Below are 20,662 nucleotides of genomic sequence, written 5' to 3'. Positions count from 1 at the left end.
ATATGTATAGATTCCCGTTGCTTTACATCTCATATGTGACACCACCGCAGTCGGATATACTGCATCGGTCTGTCTCCTGTGATCTTGCTTTGAAAAGACAGTGAGTCGTAGGGCAAACTTCTTCTTCCTCGTCCGTGTTTCTGCTCTAAAACAACAAATGACGCTTGCTGCCTGTCATTCAGTGTTGGCCCAAGACACTTAGCTTCGTACTCAATACTGAAACTCGGCAAGCAAACATTCTTTTTTTTTCTGCTATGTTGCCTATAGGCAACACTCGTCAATAAAGGGTTAGGAGATAGTTATGATGTTGCCACTCCCTTCGCCATCTAGTGGACCTGGATATCACGCCCTAGGCAGCCGAAATAGGGCAAGATATACATATTCGAAATGGAAAGCATCATCTATCGACCTCAGAACAATCAGCCCTCCGCTATCTAACCTACGGCGAGCGAAAACGTAGCATGCCTCTGGAAAGGATAGCTACCTTTCAGCGCTAAAAATATAAAAGTAGTATTTACTGCCTTTCTAGTGCCTGTGTGTTTACGTTCACCTACGTTCGCAACACATACCTTCATGCCTATCACAATGCTGGTCGCCTCACCTTCACGAGACTACGGTGATGGTTGTTTGCTCATTACTCTTAGTCGTCCCATCGTCAACTGAATGTTTGAACAACGTAACATTTTGCTTTTCATTGCTGCATCACAGCTGTGTTTTGTGAAAACAGCGCTTGGCGGCTGATGTCTCATAAGGGAAGTATAATATGCAAAAAACTGAAACTTGAGCCCTAGGCCACTACGCTTACTGCTGCGTCTTTACATCGCATCACGTACGCGTTGGAGATAAACAGAGTTTATGCATGCACTCAACCCTCTCAGCAGTCTAGCTGCCGCTGATTATCAATGCTTAATGTTTGCTCTACGTGGCTATAGGCAAACATGAGTTGGCAGAGAATAAGCATTGCGCCAACTCCGAAGGCATATGAGTCGTTCGACGGTAAGTGTCCCAAACGTGTCGCTCGAACATCTAAAGTTTTTTTTGTGTTTCTTTTTTAAAAAAATCACGTCTGTTTAATGTGTTTCTCACAGTCATTTCCCATTACAGTCCTGCTGAAAAAAAATATTTCTCACGTGACGTGCTTTCAAAGTTTGCTCAAGTACGCGAAACAAGTTTCTTTGAGAAAATTATCATAAAACTTCCTTTGGTGTGCAAAGCAGCTCAACTTCACTTACTGAACCTACAAAGGCTTGTTCTTAATATGTAATGGTGTTTATTGGCAACATCAGTCGGAAAAAGTGCTTCAGGAGACCAAAACTTGCACAAAAATCTGCCGTATTGACCATTTTTACTTCCATAGTTACTATAATTTATTTATTTTACGTCACTGACCTAAAGATGTACTCTACAGTGAACATTAATATATGCCAATACAATGTACGGATGTTAAAAGAAATGACAAACATACCAAATTGTAGGTTTTGCTCCACTTTCAGTTCAGATTTTCGCAATGAGATGTTTTATATAGAAGTATCACCCAAGAGCATTAGATATACCTGTTTGTTGGCCTTCAGTTTCCGTCATTTTCTAGTTTTGATTTTTGTTTTAGGCGGGACCTTATTTTTTTCTTTTAGCCCCTGTACCACGCTTGCCATCACGCCTTCACCACACAGTGCAATGGCTGTCGTGCTTCAGGCAGTCGCTATGGGAAGCATGAGAATGTAACATTGTTTTCTCAGAAGCTGAGGGCTCAATTGCGTTGCTGTCTTCCAGAAACGATTATGTTGCATTGCCTTGATTTCCTGTTGTAGCTCCCAGAGCTTGCCAAAAGCCGGGAGTTCGCGCGAGTGATCTCGGAGTTCGCTTGCTTTATTGTAGCCCGTCTTTTTTTTATCTTAAGTTCCAATCTAAGTTTCATTGAGGAAACGTTTGCGTAACGATAATGGTTAGAAAGTATGTAACTAGCGGAGAAACTTCAAGCAGATTCAAGGGCGTTTATGAGGCTTTATGCTATTCAGCTTTATGCACTGTTAGAGTGATCCCAGATGGAGGAAACCTATTCTATTGATCGGACTAAATATTTACACAAAATAACCTTCAGGTGAGAAGGAACAGCGTGAATGTTTCGGTGTAGATATCAAAGTACGCGATTCGTATTAATAATTTCTAAATGCATATTTCATAAGAGGTTTTGAGTTAAATGCACACTTGAGCAAAAGTATACGGCCAAAAGGCTCACCGAAAAAACTGGATTAGTAATTCATACGGAGAAGCTGAAGTTGACGAATGCACTCGAAACTTCGCAATGCCAAGTTGCCAGTGCCAAGTCCTCGATTTCAAATTACATCCATAGGCGAAAAGAAAGCCGCCTTTTCGCGGATTCCCTGGTCTGTATTCATTTGATCAGGAGAGTACCCTAACGTACTTGTACAAAATAACAGAGCTGAACGCTAAGTTATTAAGCGTGTAGTCAAGGTTAATAAGATCATTAGAATATGTTACTCTCATCATCACCCATTTAGAAATATCATGTTGCATTAGAGTTTTTTAATCACTTGAAAAGCAAGCCTGAAGAGCGTGTGAGAATCGACTCCACCGGCAGGGCACGATGATAGGAATGTGAGCTAACGAAAGTACGCGATGCGTAGTTTGACATGAACATCATGCATTAAGACATTTTTGCTGTCACTGCGAAACGCTGGGCGTTAGAAATGAGCCAGTGATCAAATGAGCTGGAGTCATGAGTTTTCACATTTTTATTTTTGCATACGCTTGCCAGGTACGTCCCCGCTTCAGCCTGGCGACCCTCGTTGGATCGGCGCCTGGTGGTTCGGCTACATCTTCATTGGCTTCGGCCTATTCCTCAGCACACTTCCAATGCTGTTCTTTCCGAAAAAGATCCGGTCAAAATCCGAAGCCAACAAAGGAGACGCGCTGAGCACGGACACGAGTTTGAAAGCGGACCTCAAAGGTAGGACTCTAAACTGCAGCGTTCGACTTTTGTTCGGATGGGAAACAGCATAGCTGAAAGATTGTAAATTGCAGGAGGCGGCTGTGGGTGGCCATGGTGGAAATCACTCCTGTATACTTACTTCATGCTCGCTATTTTATTGAAATAATGGTATATATATATATATATATATATATAATTACTTCATGCTCGCTATTTTATTGAAATAAGGTATATATTATATCTTATATATATCTATAGCTAATATATAATATATATAATATACTATATAGTATATAGTTTAAAAAATAGAAGCACGTAGGAAAAAAGACTTTACTGACGTTTCGGCCGGGGTCCGGCCTCATCAAGAGATCAAGGCCGGACCCCGGCCGAAACGTCAGTAAAGTCTTATTTTTTACTCGTGCTTCTATTTTTTCAACTACTTTCTGTGCCGGCTCCGGTACGCTTTACTTCACTATATATATATATATATATATATATTAGATATATATATATATATATATATATCCCTTGAAAAAGGTCGGTCCACCGACCGAAACTGTTGGGGAAAATAATAAACCCTAGATAACCGCGAGTTGTGCTTCTGATGTCCCTATATATATATATATATATATATAGTATATTATATATATATATATATATATATAGATATATATATATACAGGGTGTTCAGAGAACACGGAGGGAATTCTCAAAGGTTGCCTGAGGCAGACAGCAGAATTCTAGTTCATGAGCTGGTCTACTCGAAGAGGCGGACATTACTTGCACAATAAATTGAAACGCATAATCGAATAATTATCAAAAATCCACTAATTAAGTTTTCAACTAATTACCTGATGGCTCATATTGTAATTTACAAATTGTAGCCGTGGAGCTCGGAAAACGGATCCACTTGGAACGAATTCTCAGGACGACACCAGTTTCGAGATATTAATTCCCGAACTTTGCGCAGAAATGCATTGGCGTTCCAGTTAGTTTCTTAATAAAACGTCGCTTTATGCATTGAAGCACAAAACTAACTGGAACGCCAATGCATTTCTCCGCAAAGTTCGGGAATGAATATTTCGAAACTGGCGTCATCCTGAGAATTAATTCCAAGTGGATCCACCTTGTGAACTCCACGGCTACAATTTGTAAATTGCAATATGGGTCATCAGGCAATTAGTTAAAAACATAATTAGTGGATTTTCGGTAATTATTCGGTTATGCATTTCGATTTTTTGTACAAGTAATGTCCGCCTCTTCGAGTAGACCAGCTCATTAACTAGAATTGGGCTATCTGCCACAGGCAACCTTAAGAATTTTGAAAGCGTTCGCTGAAACACCCTGTATATGTATATGTATATATATATATATATATATATATATATATATATATATATATATATCGTTTGAAATGTGCAATGCTGATTCGACACTGGTACCTTACAGCCACAGTGTGTCGTTTTTTTTTTCGTACGTGCGTCCTCAACTTACAAGTTCCTATTGAAATACCGGATCCCGGCATAACCTCACTTCATATATATATATATATATATAGACAGGGTGTTTAAGCGAACATTTTCATAATTTATTGAAAGTTGCCTGTGGCAGATAGCTCAATTCTAGTTAATGGGCTGGTCTACCCGAAGAGGCGGAAATTACTTGCACAAGAAATTGAAATGCATAATTGCATTGGCGTTCCAGTTAATTTTGGGCCTCAATGCATAAAGCGACGTCTTGTTAAGACACTAATTGGAACGCCAATACAATTCTCTACAAAGTTCGGGAATTAATATCTCGAAACTGGTGTCGCCCTGAGAATTAATTCTAATTTCCACTTGCCTTGCGAGTGGAAATGCCTTGCGAACTCCACGGCTACAATTTGTAAATTGCAATATGGGCCATCAGGTAATTAGTTAAAAACTTAATTGGTGATTTTTGGTAATTATTCTATTATGCATTTCAATTTCTTGTGCAAGTAATGTCCGCCTCTTCGAGTAGACCAGCTCATTAACTAGAATTTTGCTATCTGCCACAGGCAACCTTTAAGAATTTTTGAAAGTGTTCGCTGCAACACCTTGTATATATATGTAATGGCGGCGTGTTGCCCTCAATACCTGTTTTTAATCCAGCTGTTTAAACGTCTTATCTATGAACCAATTAGCTCAGTTGCATACTATTCACTATCCAATATGCCTTTTGTCTTTTCACCACAACTAGTGATTATGCTGTCATGCTTCCGCACGCGGTCCATGCCTCCCCCAGTTCTTACCATTACTTTTGAAAAGTTATGTACTCGTGTCTGCGCGTGAATTTAGCAGTTTAGCTGCGTGTACATGGCTTCCACCAAGGGTATACATCTTTGTTGCCTGCGACATAATTGAGAGCAGTTATGTTAGCAGTTATCCCCTTGAGCGAAAACTGCTTTTGAAGGAAGAGAAACTTCTAGACTATGGGTGTCCGATCAGGGGAATTTTCGAATCAGATCGAATTCGAACATTCGAGATAAACGATCTCCGAATATCGATTCTCATATCACACATTTCATTCATATACAGGTTAAATATAAAATCTAATATTGGCTGTAATAACGCTTCACTATTTACAGGCGTATTTTAGTGAATGTGACGCAGTTCACAAATGAACGTCAGGTCAACTGAGGAGCTTGTAAATGAGAAACAACTGCTTTCAGTTATACGGTGCCCCTTGACGATGTCAGTAATGAAAAAGAAGGGGGAGGGGACATAACTTCACCAGATGTACGCAGAGAGGAAAAATGATAAATGGAATGGCGGGAACGGTTAATCAGCACTAAGCACGGTTGGCTACCCTGCACTGGGAGAAGTGTGTCCGGTTCGTTGACGGGGCGAAGTCTGATACTACAGTATCGCACATTGCTATATAATGATGGAAACGTGGTTCGAATGGTCAAATTAATTGTCTTGCCTAAATCGCAAAAACAAATTCGCATAAAGGCTCGTGCTGCATTCATAATTACGACTGAAAACTACGGAGAAGTTATCTGCTCCATGCGCTTGCTCAGAAACTGATGCCTCTCCACGGCGATCGCAGCTCTCCCGTAGCAGAATCATTCGGAACAGTGCTCACTTGCATCGCTCGCTCTCCTTTGGGACTCCAATAAGAGTTCTTATTCCTAACATATTCGAAGGAAACGAATGCTCGACAATATCGAATAGTGAATTCTCGAACCGAATACGAATCCAACGAAAAAAAAAAACTATTCAATTCGCATTCAACATTTTAAACATTCACGCGCCACTATTCAAGATCTATTTCTACAGCATGTACAGCGCTAGATTATCTGTTAACGTTATATCTCCGTATAACGGCATCACAGGTTGGTGGCAGGAAGTCATGCCTTCGAAAGAGGAAAGTTTGAACCTGTGGTTAACATCGAAACCCTTATCAATGTGAGCACATGATTACACATCTCTGAATCTGCGTGCATGGTAACACCCATCCGTGCTTTTCGGTTTACTTTCAGAGGGATTGCAGGGACTCGCAAGGTTGGCCCGAAATCCTGTCTACGTGTTTCGCCTTCTCGCAGCAATCGCGAGCTACATTGCTCTGGCGGGCTATTACATTTCATTCCCACGTTACACGGAACACCAGTTCTCCCAGACGGCGTCCAAGGCCAGTCTTATTGCCGGTGAGTTCAGCGAATCCTATCACGAGCAACGTCGGACTCCAGTCAGAGTTTCTTAGTGAGCTCAGGTGTAAACGATCAGGCACTCATGTGCTGGTACGTACGTAGATGATACCTAGATGGAGTACGTAGATAATAAAATAAATCATAAACTTACTTCAGATGTTGTAACACACATCAGTATCACGGGTTGCATTCTCGAGAACGCAGTCATCGACGTGCTGTATGCTAATATTCCGTTTCATAGACATCGCATCAACAGGGAACCATCGTGACACCTTAGCTACATGGACTTAAACTTATGTAAATGAAGTCGTGAGTGAGTCATCTAGCCGTTCAGGAAGTATAAGTGGAAAAGGACTTCCCTTTAGTCGTTCAGTGCATAGTCTAGAGAAGAGATACAATATTAGAATTTCTTGAGATCGACAAATGTACAGCGGTGAGAAAGGAGGGCACACAAACAAAGAACACACGTTACCGATCTATTTTCGACCTTCTGATGCTTCTTTACTTTCGATGCTGCTCGAATTAACGCAGAATATACTTAACACCGTACTTGGCTTTGGGTATGAGCCAAAATATCTTGACTTACTGTTTTTCACGCTGCAAAAATCTGCAGACTGGTATTAAACAAAATTCAAATTTCAAGTGCCGAAAGATAGCTCACGCGTTTTCTTTTCCAGTTTATGCCTGCTGCAAACGTACACATTATTATGCAGAACTTTTGAGGCCACTGTGCACGCGCCCACATTACGCGTTAGTAGGTTTTTTTTTATTTGAGGGTTTTTTCGCAAGGCATATTATATACAAAAGATTAGCAAGAGCGCACGAAAAAAAATGCCTGCAGCCTTGTTGGATGCTGGTACTGCAGCAACGAATTCGCGCATTTGCGTTAGTTGGTGGGCATAATCTCGTATTGAGTTAACAGAACTCCAAAGCTTTAGAAAATGTATGCGGATAACGTTCATATTTATCTTTCACAGCGCCAGGATGCTATAAGTGCTGCCAAATCTATGCCCCATTATTCTCCTCCATGTCCCTCTCTCTGCCATTTTTCCTCATGTTCTCCTGCCTTCCATAATGGCTTAACGATGTTCACGTGTTGGTTGTGCTCTAGTCACTTGCAGTGCGTTGAACAGGCTGTCTACTACCCAATGCTGTCATCGAAACTATCGCGCTTTCTCACGACACTCGCGACCTTACCCAACAGCGGCCTTGAATTTGGCTGAAATAGTCTGGGAACAATTAAAAGTGGATGTACACTATCTTTCAGAAGTTTCGGAGGCACTTTGCGCGTGACAGGCTGTTGATCTCAACAGCTATATCGAAGACTTTTGAACTGAACTTCTGAACAGCACGGGCATCGATCACCGGAAGTTGGCCATTGGAAGGACACCTAAGCTCACCTCGATCAGTGACCTGAGAAGAGCGTTTCAGTTTAGGTGGAAATTGGGGGTCAGAGCATTGCGTTGTCAGTTGTTGAGAGCGACGGAAAGCCCGATAGATCAACGGACATAACGGCTTGAAGGGCGCCCATCAATTTCAAGAGAATGGTGGCGCATTCCGTCATAGCGCGTGGAAAAGGAAATAAACGAATTCAGACGTTCAAAATTTCACTCAATGTCTACGTTACTCTGTCACTGTACCGGCCGATGACTAGGGGAATAAAAGAAAGCGAAAAGGTAGGGATGTTAAACATAAAAACGTCTGGTTAGCTACCCTACGCTGGGGAGGTTAGAAAGCTCACTAGTCTACTGTGACAGGTCACAAGGGCTAAGTTACCAGAGCACGAAAGAGTTGAATCTAGCTCACGCTTTCTCGTTCCGCTAATGCTGGTGTACGCACAGAATATTTGTTGCGAAAAGCCATGGCGACTGACAGGTGCTGTCATGTTCACTCTCTTGAATTTCGGAGCAATAAACGGGCTTTTGGAGCCCTGCTGAAGGGCCCGGCAACACGCTTGCTACTCACCAAAGTCGATTACAAATATTTGAAAACGTGTATGTCATGGCCGGGTCCATTTCCGTTGGCGTTTGGCAAACAGGTCATCATCATCAGCCTATATTTATGTCCACTGCAGGATGAAGGCCTCTCCCTGTGATCTCCAGTTACACTTTCTTGCGCTAGCTGATTCAAACTTGCGCCTACAAATTTCCTAACTTCATCACCCCACCTAGTTTTCTGCCGTCCTCGACTGTGTTTGCCTTCTGTTGGTGTCCATTCTGTAACTCTAATGGTTCACCGGTTATCCATCCTATGCATTACATGGCCTGCCCAGCTCCATTTTCTCCCGCCTAATGTCAACTAGAATATCGGCTATCCCCGTTTGTTCTCTGATCCACACCGCTCTCTTCCTGTCTCTTAACGTTAGGCCTAACATTTTTCGTTCCATCGCTCTTTGTGCGGTCCTTAACTTGTTCTCGGGCTTCTTTGTTAACCTCGAAGTTTCTGCCCCATATGTTCCACCGGTAGATTGCAATGATTGTACACTTTTCTTTTTAACGACAGTGGTAAGCTCCCAGTCAGGATTCGGCATTGCCTGTCGTATGCACTCCAACCCAATTTTATTCTTCTGTAAATTTTCTTCTCATGATCAGGGTCCCCTGTGAGTAATTGACCTAGATAAACGTACTCCTTTACAGACTCTATAGGCTGACTGGCGATCCTGAATTTTTGTTCCATTGCCAGGCTATTGAACATTATTTGTCTTCTGCAAATTCATCTTCAACCCAATTCTTACACTTTCTCGATTAAGGTCCTCAATCATTTGCTGTAATTCGTCTCCATTGTTGCTGAATAGGACAATGTCATCTGCAAACCGAAGGTTGCTGAGATATTCGCCGTTGATCCTCACTCCTAAGCCTTCCCAGTCTAAGAGCTTGAATACTTCTTCTAAGCATGCAGTGAAGAGCATTGGAGAGATTGTGGCTCCTTGCCTGACCTTTTTCTTGATAGGTAACTTTCTACTTTTCTTGTGGAGAACCAAGGTTGATGTGCAATCCTTGTAGATATTTGCCAAAATATTCACATATGCCTCCTGTACTCCTTGATTACGCAATGCCTGTATGCCTCTATGCCTGTATGCCTACATGTATTTGTGTCAAACATGAGCTTTGACATTAAACTGACGCCCCACGGGAACCTAATTTGGCTAATAATATCTATGTCAACACTTAGCGAATGCTTTTCAAGGAGGATCTGTTCTCTTCTTTCACTGCAAGGCGAGATCGCAGTTAGTTACGTGCATGGTGCCTCTTCGGATACGGGAATGAAAACTCAGGTTCATGCACTAGGAGCGCATGACTTTAAAGGCACAATGGCGACCGCGTAACCTTCCAATTTAGGAACGACGAGGTGTTTGGTTTAGTTCTCGGACACTGATTCTAACTATGATGCAATGAAATTGTACACGCAGGACCTACTTACATCTTGTCGAACGTGGTCGGCGTCGTTCTGGGCGCCGTGTTCGTGCACAAAGTGAAGCCGACGCCGAGAGTAGTGGGCATACAGACCGTTTTCGTGGTGTTCGTCGCCGCAGTTGGTATAACTTCACTCATGGCAATAAACTGTGGCTCGATACAGTATCCCGTGGTTCCAGATGCGGCCAGTGGGTGAGCACTAATTTACTGATTCACTTATGTTCTGGTATAAGTCATATAAAGGCTTGCTACGTAACGTGTTTGTTGAGTAGAAAGGCAGACTAAACGCGGGAATTCCAGCCGCACAGGTGGTTGACAAGAATTTGCAGGTGCATGTGATAGCACCGAAGAAAAAAAGTAGAATGTTGCAGATAGCTTCTGCAGTAACTTGACTCATCGATTGTTTGTGGCATAGATCTTTGGTAGGCGTTGGTGAATATTCCAAGTTTCGAATATGACGAATTTTAACGCGATTTATTCGTATGCTTACGAGAAATGGAACTTTTCGGTATTTTCGAATACTCAAAAGTAACCAAAGTTTCGCAAGAACATATTGTTAAAGTCTTTCTACTCTAATCTACCTGCTAAACATCAGCGCAGATTATCAGAATTGAAACAACGACAAAAATGTTTGAAGCAATACAGATACAAAACAATGTAATGCAAACTTTGTTTTCAGTTTCACTGTGAAAGCTCACATGACAGCTGTTATTTTTGCTTGTAGTCTGTCACTTAGTGTCTTTGTAAGTATAGTGGTGTAGCAGTTTTTATGTTTCACACTACATCAAGTGATGCTTTTCTTGCAGTGGGCCTGTTTAGGTGCGTTTAGGGCACACAAGTATTTCAGTATCTTTTTTTTTTCCCAACATCTGATCTTTTCTCGGCAACCATACATTTAACATTTTTGGAAACCATGTTTGCAGCTTGTTTGTTGTGTGGTTATATATAAACTGCTTAAAAGCTCCGTTTTAAAGCAGTTGGGACGACAGAAACGTGCTATGATGGATTGCCGTTTCTTTGTCACCAGTGATGGGGATCGAACAAACAGCTCAATGATTCCAGGAAGAGCTTTGGCTAGTTCTCAAGAAGACAGTGGGATTTTGAGACGTTAAATTCACAAAGCGCAAGCTGCTTTCTCTAACACAGAATGAAATAAAGTCGCTAATAGTATAGAAATTATGGATATACTTTTCTTTGTTCACCTTCCTCCCAAAACGCTATTGTTTGCTTTTCGCAGTGTGTATTTGCCGAATGGTCTATTTAGACGCGTTTTCCCGGTTCAGAATAAGTTTGCAGATGACTGAGCATTTGAGGGGAAGGTTGAATCGAGGTAACATTGTTAGCAACCGTTCCATTGCCAAAGCCGATGCAATAGAAACTGAGAATATGCAGCCCATGTGCGAAACACAATGTTGATAATCTTGTGTGGGTATATGAACAGTACTAGGCCGGTATTTTTTAGCGATGCCTTTCCGATGCCTAATGCCTTTTCGCGCTTTTCGCGCTTGGTCAGTGGTCAGAGCGACGGTCCGCTCATGTTATCAACGGAATCAGCCAAGCCGTGAGCGGTGGATGATAAGACTAGCATAGAATAAAGCATAACGCATCGCTACGAAATACCAGCCCTAATTTAATACAGCCCATGCACTCGTTCTTTCATTGGCCTTGCCTGATGTCTAAAAAAAAGAAAACAACCCTATACATCTCAGTATCAATCATATGCATACAAATGGCGACCAAAAGCTAACAAAAATGCCAACAAATTTGAAGTAGCTATTGCGCATAGTTTTCCGCCATATTGTTATTATTATTATTATTATTTATTTTGGAGAAATTTGATTACTTCAAGTGACCCTTGCTATACTGGCACAAGGCCAGCGGCGGGTCACTTTCAACCTGGCACGTTCCATGTGACTTAGTCTGTTTACTGAAGACATCGAACACAGTCACGGTACACTGTCGCAAAAAAAAAAAAAAAAAAAAAAAACAGGAGTATTGCTGTGTAACCAATTCGCTGGCTATTGCAATGTCTTTGCACTTAGAGCACCGTAACCTAGAGCCGCAGAATTCTTGGCATACTTTTCCAGTACGTTTAAAACCGCGATAGGGTTGAACAATTGTGGGACCTGTGAATTTGTGAAAAATGTAGTATATACAATATGGATGTATTTAACGCAGTTAATGCTGTCTGCTATCGGCAATGAACAGTCACTGGTAGTTATAAAAAAGTTGAGGTATATCCTGTGGATAGCTGCACAGGACGTTTCGACTACAACTGCTGCTGCCATATTGAGCTGAGCATGGCTTAAAGGTTTATGCACTAGCAACTGCACGCCAAGCTAGGGCAGTCTGGGGTTATTTCATTTACACAGTTTTCTTGCCTACACCTTCGCAGAGTGACCATCCAAAACCAGTGCAGCGACGGATGCGACTGCTCCACGAGAGTCCATCGTCCAGTGTGTGACCAAGAGACAGGAACACAGTACTTCTCGGCGTGCTTTGCAGGCTGTCCGGCCAGCCAGTTCAATCAGACAGTGAGCGCTCTCGTGTTGCATCGTGTAAAAGTGCAAATAACACTCATCCCAAACAAGCCACATTTTTGAGTCGCTCGCAGTAAGGAAAGGAAATGAATAGGTGTCATGGCGACTGGCGCGCACACAGCGGTAAACATGTACACGGACAATAACGAAGCAAAACGTAAAAGAACAATTTCAAGGGGTATACTGTACGTTTCATCTTCGTTGGAATATATATGCTTGTTTATTACGCGACGTCGAAACAAAGAACGGGGTTATGGACGTATATTTATTGCCAGACCAAGTCAGATATTTGCAGCACATGCTCTGTATTTTTAGTGCGAGATTTATTTTAGGTAGGATTTGTCTGTGAAGATATTTTGAAGGCTCCTGGAAATAGAAATATTTGACTTGATGATAAACGCTGTAATTTTGTCGTAAGTAAGAATTATAAAAAAGGAAACATAAACGAGTAAATTTACTTTCTGTTGCTTTGCAGGAATTTATGGATTGTCTCTGTCTCCAGTCGGAACATGGAATGAATAAGTTCAACACGGGAAATGTTTCAAACAGCAAATGCGAGCAGGATTGCTTTGACGCCATGATGATCTTTGCTGGTGTGATCTTCGTGATTCAAATTGCACTGGGAAGCACACACGTTGGTTCGACTATCATCGCGCTAAGGTATGAGTTTATTTCATGTGCCCTTGTTTTAATGAGATGAATAAACGAGATACGTTGACACAGACAATGAACACACACGTGAATGTACAAGCATTGAGCATTACAAGACGTATTAGGCTGATGCGCGCTGTAAATTTCCCATTTGCGAAATGCAAGAAAAGTGACATGGTATTCGCAGTGAATCTCGTCGTACTCACAAAATGTCCAGAATTTCTTTGTGCGTGTCAGCTCCAGTAAGCAACGAAGAAAAGGTTTTACAGGCATAGGCTAGCTTACTAACGTGTAAAATATTTATTTTTGGGACTGTTTCTAGCCTACATGTGAGGTATTACTTTTTCTGATTTGAGTTTCTCAGGATGTTATGACACAAAGCTCCTCTTTCCCTACCTGGCTGTGTGCATTACTTAGGTCTTTGTCCTCCATTTTCTCATAGGATTAGGAATATTGTGGCCCCTACGATGACATCATAACAGCGGAAAAACATAATTGCATGGTGTTTATATAGCAGATAAGCAACATATTTAATTACGCTGGTAAGCGCAATTAAATATGTTCATCATGCTAAGCAACAGAAGTAGTTCCCTGTCCTGTGGATCTTGTCTTTGTCCTGCGTCGTGCTGTTTTAATCGTGCTGCTTAACACTATAACATACTGATGTGAGAAAAGTAGCGGGGGCGGTAGAGCACTGCACGGGCCGATTTTTGCGGCCCGGGCCCGGCCCGGAAATAATCTACGTTACCCGCCCGGCCCGGCCCGCTACCCCTTTACCTTAAGCCCGAGCCCGGCCCGAGCCCGACTCGAAACCGCCCCGAACCCGGCCCGAGACCAAAAAATACATGTTTTTCAGAGCTGAGAAGCCCGAGAATAACTCGCAGACAGCCCGAGCCCGGCCCGGGCCCGCGTCAAAAAACCCGAGCCCGGCCCGAGCCCGTGAAAAAACTCCTCTACCCGGCCCGGCCCGGCCCACGGGCCGGGCCGGGCCCGGGCTTTCGGGTAAGCCCGAGCCCGTGCAGTGCTCTAAGGGGCGGTTGTTTTAATTTCAGATGGGTCAAAATTTTTTACAGTGTATGCCTAGCTAGCTCTTTTTATACATAAGTGACACTAATACACATCTACTGACACGCATTACATACATGATCATAGATTCCACGCAGAGAATTTCTTGTATGTGGACATTACCCGTACAATGCTTGTGTTATTCTTGTAGTCTAATAATCGTTTTTCTCCCTTTATTTCCTTCGTAATCTACGAACTTGCTCTGTTAGTGTTTTGTCATTTTGTCGTAGACGTTTGACAGTGGTTTATATCTTTATTGACTTTTTTGTCACACCTGTGATTTTTTGGCCCAATTTGTGGCCGAACTTTCCATTTCCGTTCATATTGAATGAAGAAAAATAAGGGGCAGGGGATAATACAAACGGGTCTTTGTTTCTGTGCAGGTGCATAGAGCCACGGGATAAAAGTCTCTCCTTGCTCGTCGTGTCAGCTATCATGAACGCATTCGGTAAGTCCAAATTCCAGGTGCTATTTCATGCTTCAGCATAAAATGGACAATCTGACAGCAGGATCAAATCAGAGAGTTGCTGTGATGGCTTTATATTTCTTAAATTAAAATAAGTATATGAGAAAGTGAGAGAGAGAGAGGCTCTTTAACAAAAGCGTTGAGTTTTGGTTGTCGGCAAGTCAAGCGTGTTTCTTCAGTCGAATGCAACGATAAGTGAGGCTATCGCCATATTCTGTGAACGACTGCTGCTTTTCACTTAGTACATAGGTAGAATATAAATAGCAAGCGGACGCTAGCCATCTGCTGTGGCTGTCTCCAGGGAAAAGCCAGAACGGAGAAAGTGTTTAGATGTGCCGGGATACGAACAGACCAGCCCACATACTACGAACATTTAATTATAAGACAATAAGTTTCACAGGCCACTTCCGCAGCTTCTTCACGAAGGAATGCACGCATTTATTCAACAATAAACCAGCGTATGGAAAACCAAGCAAATAAATATGAACTGCGAAACAGATGTTACGTAAAGAGGAAAAATATATTCCGATCAGTGCAGAGTGTGTGAATAATTGAAAATATCGAACATCGAATACCCAGCTAGTGGGGTTAGTCTTCGAATGAAATGGGTGCTACTAAAAATTTGGTTAATGGGCCTGAGTGGTTTATCGCCTCCGAGTCTATTCATTTCGTATCACCCACTGTATCAACCGCGTGGACGATTCCAGCGATAGCGCGGGCAGTTTTGTGCGAGTCAATGACGAAGAACCAAAATAACGAAAAATGAAATGTTTTTCATATGCTTCCCTTGTTGCATGAAAAGAACTACAATGACACGTCAACCGGCTAACACACGGCGCAGTCTCAAATTCCTCCACTGACTTTCAGTAGCACGTTGTCTTTCTTTTCAATTCTACACCATCGCCGCTAACACCCTCTCGCTCGTTACCTCGCCCACCCGCCTTACCTTCTCTCCCTTTTAGAAGAACCCATATATATATATATATATATATATATATATATATATATATATATATATATATATATTAGATATACTGTGCCGTGGAGAGCATATGTCGCCTTGAAAAAGACAAGTCCACTTGTCGAAACGTTGGCTCCTGCTCTTACCTTGTTCTCGTGGGGCTCATCGCCTTGTTTCAAATAATTCTGACCTACCCACAGATTGAAATAATTGAAGAACCAATTTATATCAAACACGCGTTACTTTTTCGCCATTTTGGCAATCGGAAATCGTCTGAAATATCTGCGTCATAGTGGGAAACTTCTCACATGCCGTAACTATTCAATTTTTACTCGATTCGGCACGGCTATTACTCAATTAGTACTAAATCGATATAGGCGCACCTCTAGGTTAGCACGAAAGCATATTATTCTGTGGCGGATGGGTCTATTAAATTAGTCCATGCACTTTTACTTTATTCTCAGTGAATGGAAAAATAACTATGGAAAGCCGTGGGCCATTAATGATGAAAAATCATACAGTAACGAGCGTTTGTGCCCCAGAGACAAGCACCATTTATTGATGCCATCTTCATTTTCCCTCGACAGCTTTTATCCCGTACCCACTAATCTACGGTGCACTTACGGACGCCTCGTGCATCGTCTGGGAGGACCGGTGCGGTGAGCGGGGATCCTGCTGGCTCTACGACCTAAGGAAGCTTCGCTTCCTTATACACGGTGTCACGACAGCCCTGCTACTCGCCGGCTGCATCTTCCAGGCCTGTATGGCATATTACTGCAAGCGCATCAAAAACTTTTACGACGACGAAGTGGATGACGAAACCGGCAACGGTGAAAAGACTGGTGGTGACGGTGTCCACGTGCCCCTCAGGCTGTCCATCGCTGAAGGACCTGAGCACCACGCGGGAGGTGCTGGAGCCGATTACCGCCCGAGAACTCGGACAACGAGTATCGATAGCTGGGAGTTTCAAAACTTCAATCAGCTCACCAACGTGACCAAGTGAATGCGCGCACGGACAGTGGCAGTTACGCTCCATCATTGTTTGAATCATTAGCACGAACGGGTTTTTCATTCATATCGCGTCTTTGTCATTGTTCTGAATCGCTCATGGACTTAACGGAGACGTTGATTCACGAACACTGAGTGAACATCACGCGTAACACAGCATATGTCTTTAGTTGTCACTCCCCCCACGGGCACTGCATAAGATGTGTTTGCCTGCATGGGCGCGTCGCATGAATACGCAAGGCAAGAAGGCCTAAGCCCGCGGTAGTTCCGCTGGAACTAATAAAGATTATTCGCTCCTCTACCTCACCCGGAACCGTTGGTTAAAAATAAATTATTTCAGGGATATTGCATGCCAAACCCACTATTTGATTATGAGGCACACCGTAGTTAATTTTTACCACATGATGTTCTTTAACGTGCACACAATGCGCGCTAAACGAAAGTTCTTGCATTTTGCCCCCCTCGAAATGTGGTCGTCGAAGCCGGGGTTCAATCCGGCGTCCTCGAGCTTAGGAGCGCCCGCAACCGTTGGTGAGAACTCCACAGTGGAAACAATGACCAGTATGATGTGCGTATAAGAATGTAACTGATACACGAGCGTGAACTGTAGGATACGAACGCGAAGGCGACAAGGACCACACATGCGCTTGTTATTACCACCAGGGGAATTCAGCTACTATCACCACCAGGGTAATTCAGCTATATGGTAATTTTTCTGCAAGAATAGAACCTTTCATTAAGCTTATGTGTACCAGAGAGGGCTGAACTTCCTTCAAATGTCCCAACTTGCTTGGGAGATTAATAGGCGAAATACAAAACACATGGATCCTACTAGTAGAAAATTCTTAGGAGCCGGGATGGCGAGTTGGTTAATCGTGCGGGGGAGCGCAGTGTAGGGTTCCGGTTTGGGCTACTTCGTATATCGCAACGCTTTGCTGACATTAGCGAAACTTCGACTGTGTGAACGAAAGGTAGGAGAAAAGACGAAGAAACAGCACAGCGCCTTCCTGTGGCCGGTTTCCTCTCGTCGTTTTGCACTTTTCGTTCACTGGTTCATTCTAAGTTACATTATCATCAACAAAGCGTTGCGGGCGAGCAGTCGCTTGTTCACCATTGAGCTGCCCGGCATATTAACTTTCAAAATAAAAGCCGGATCTGGGCCCATCTTTTATTGTAGGCACCTACTAGAAGGCATTACGAATAGAGCAGCAGCAACAAAAAATGTGTAAGTTGCGCAAGCGGACACCTATTAGCAATGACGTCTATCTCCCCTGAATAATGAGTCGAATATGGGCCTCGCCAATGTAAGCGAGAATAATCCTCGGTTCGGTACCTCAATAAACTGTCTGGCGTTCTATATGTTAGGGAGTCGATTACTGCTCTTATTATTTACTCAAGACATATTTATCCTGATTTGCGTTTTTTATTACTAGTTATCTCTCATTGGCAGGGATATGTTCGCACTAGAAGACCGGCAGCTAAATTCACGAAGCCTTTCGTTTGTAAGTGCTTTTTGACATCGGTCGTCCACCTCCGCTAATGATATGCCCAGAATCGGGATTGGCTGTAGTAATCTCTTACGAACAATTCTAGCGTAGAGGTTTTTTGTGAATGCTTTCACTGGAGCGGCATTCACAAATAATTTCTTAAGTAAGTGGCGTTCGCAATTGGTCATGATTGGGGTGGTCGTCTCGTTATCGCGGCGTAATATGGCGAAAACTCCAAACAAACACATATCCACATTTGAATCTTTACCACGCCATACACCCTGCACTGTATTCCTATAAATGTCCACACTGTGATCAATGTGCAACACTTTACCACATGGTATGGGCTTGCGCAAACACACCACAGCTAACACCCATAACACACCCCACCACACGGCAATGGGAGGCAGCGCTGTCCAGCTCCGACTCGACGGACCAGCTCAACCTGGTCAACCGAGCGAGAAGTGCAGCTAAGGCCGCTGGACTCCTGGACTGAGGGGACCACCCACTGCAGAGCGGGGGAGCTACCTACGCTGGCGTGCTCTTTTTATTAAAGTTTATTCTCTCTCTCTCTCTTATCGCGGCGATTGCTAGCATGATTTGGCTGGTGCTAGAACGTTGGCGCGTGCCAGCGAGAAAAGGCACCGAGATGACTGGTTTGGGGGCTATTTGTAACCGTATCTATTTCGCATTAATGACTTACACTCAAAGGCATAGGCGCTCCACTCAACGGAACACCAAAAAAGAAAATACTTTTTTGGGCGCCTCTTGAAGTCACCATAAGAATGTCTGCCGTTAATTATCGATAGCTGTGGACAGAGCCGGTTCATTCATGTAGTCTGTAATAAGTCAATTTTAATAGCTTGTTTATTACGTTATCTTTATAAACTTTTTAGTATCTTGTATTTGCAAGATGTATACATCATTTTCAAGCTGGTTCGGTGACATTTGATACACTTCGAAGTCACTAAAAGAAGCACAACGGCACACTGAATGCAAAAAAAAAAAGGAAATCGTACGGAGTGGTAATTTCTTAAAATGTCGAACGACAAATAGATAAGTAAGTCCCACCGCTTACGAACAGGTAAATATAAATGCGAATCTGGGTTTAAAAGACAAGCACATATTTTCTAGAGTGAAGAATGCGCTACTCAATTTAAGAACACTGTTCCTAAATATCACTTATTTGTGATTATGACATAGAAGAGTTGGAGCTTGATTCTTAAGTGAGCATGTTTCCAAAGTCATATATAGAGTGACTGTGGTTCAAGATATCAGTGGTGCAATATACCGTTGCTTGTGCTGCTTTTCGGGAAATCTCAGGCAGTGTGGTGAAGGCGTGACGTTGGCAGACGATACGGTAATCGTACTATGTGTTTCATCAGGCGCGGCTAAAACTGAGAAGCCGCTTATCACCGCGCTATCGCTGACAGAAAACCCGAGAACGGCGCCGTCTCGCCTCCACGTCAAATATACATATATAGAAAGAGCAACGCAGCGCGCCTCAACATTTTGGCGCGCAAGCCGGCTCATTAGACGGCAACAGCTTGACATGTGGACACCTTGAAGTAGGATAGCGCTTAACGAAACCTGCGAGAGACTTCGAAGTTGTGAATCGCCGAAACAAATTAACCTTAGGCCTGCAAATTTCAGAAATAATAAGAAACAGGACTACTAAAGGCCACCCTGATCAGTCATTGTACCCCGACAGTAGTAAATTATCTGCTCGAAACTTAGAAGCCAACGACGTGCCTTGATGAAAGGAAGGTGAAAAAGATTAAAAAGGTTTGTTTGAAAGGTAGGTGAAACTTTGAGTGAGATAGGCAGCGGTGTTGAGCGCGCACTAAAATCGAATGAAATAATTTCGCTTGAGCAAATCACGTAAAGCGCGATAGAAATAGCCGGTGTTATTTTATAATGGCAGTATGGGTGCCAAGGGCATATCGAAGATCAATCGCGTATATAAGAAAATAGCATCGCCTGATCAGAATAACAATTTTTTTGGATTCGTTTGACGCAGGACTGGAAGGTGCGATAACTTTAGGATGACATTTGTCGTATAATTTAACCTGCCGCTGTGGCTTAGCGGCTTGCGTTGCGCGGATACGCACGAGGTCCTGGGTTCGATTCCCAGCGGCCGCATTCCGATGGAGGCGAAATGCGAAAACGCTCGAGCCGTGTACTGTGCATTTAGGGGCACGCTATAGTAACCTAAGTGGTCAAAATTTATTCGGAGACCCCACCATGTCGCGCCACATAATGATATCGTGGTTTCGGCACGTAAAACCCCAGAATTTATTTAAACGTCTTTTAGGCGTACAATTTGCATAATTAGCTTGGTGACGATGTTTGACGGCGCCAACTATATGTGATTCGCGTATCGTAAGTATTTTCACCGATTGCCAAAAAAAACTGGCAAGCCGTTCTCTTTCATTTTCATGTAATAAG

General features: G+C 42.9%; 1 protein-coding gene across 1 annotated transcript in view; it reads left to right on the top strand.

The window, feature by feature from the left end:
- Positions 1–17,028, top strand: part of LOC119462070 (uncharacterized) — a 75,115-nt gene extending 58,087 nt beyond the window's left edge. The window contains 8 exon segments of the mRNA XM_049672414.1: positions 2,777–2,968; positions 6,456–6,620; positions 10,033–10,228; positions 12,432–12,570; positions 13,052–13,236; positions 14,676–14,740; positions 16,307–16,699; positions 16,702–17,028. Of these exon segments, the coding sequence (XP_049528371.1) occupies positions 2,777–2,968; positions 6,456–6,620; positions 10,033–10,228; positions 12,432–12,570; positions 13,052–13,236; positions 14,676–14,740; positions 16,307–16,699; positions 16,702–16,862 (1,496 nt within the window). The 3' untranslated portion in view covers positions 16,863–17,028.
- Positions 17,029–20,662: the final 3,634 nt, after the last annotated feature.

The sequence above is a fragment of the Dermacentor silvarum genome, chromosome 8 (assembly GCF_013339745.2).
Source record: "Dermacentor silvarum isolate Dsil-2018 chromosome 8, BIME_Dsil_1.4, whole genome shotgun sequence".
NCBI lineage: Eukaryota > Metazoa > Arthropoda > Arachnida > Ixodida > Ixodidae > Dermacentor > Dermacentor silvarum.
Note: the sequence above shows the minus strand (reverse complement) of the source record. Positions and strands in the feature narration are given on the sequence as shown.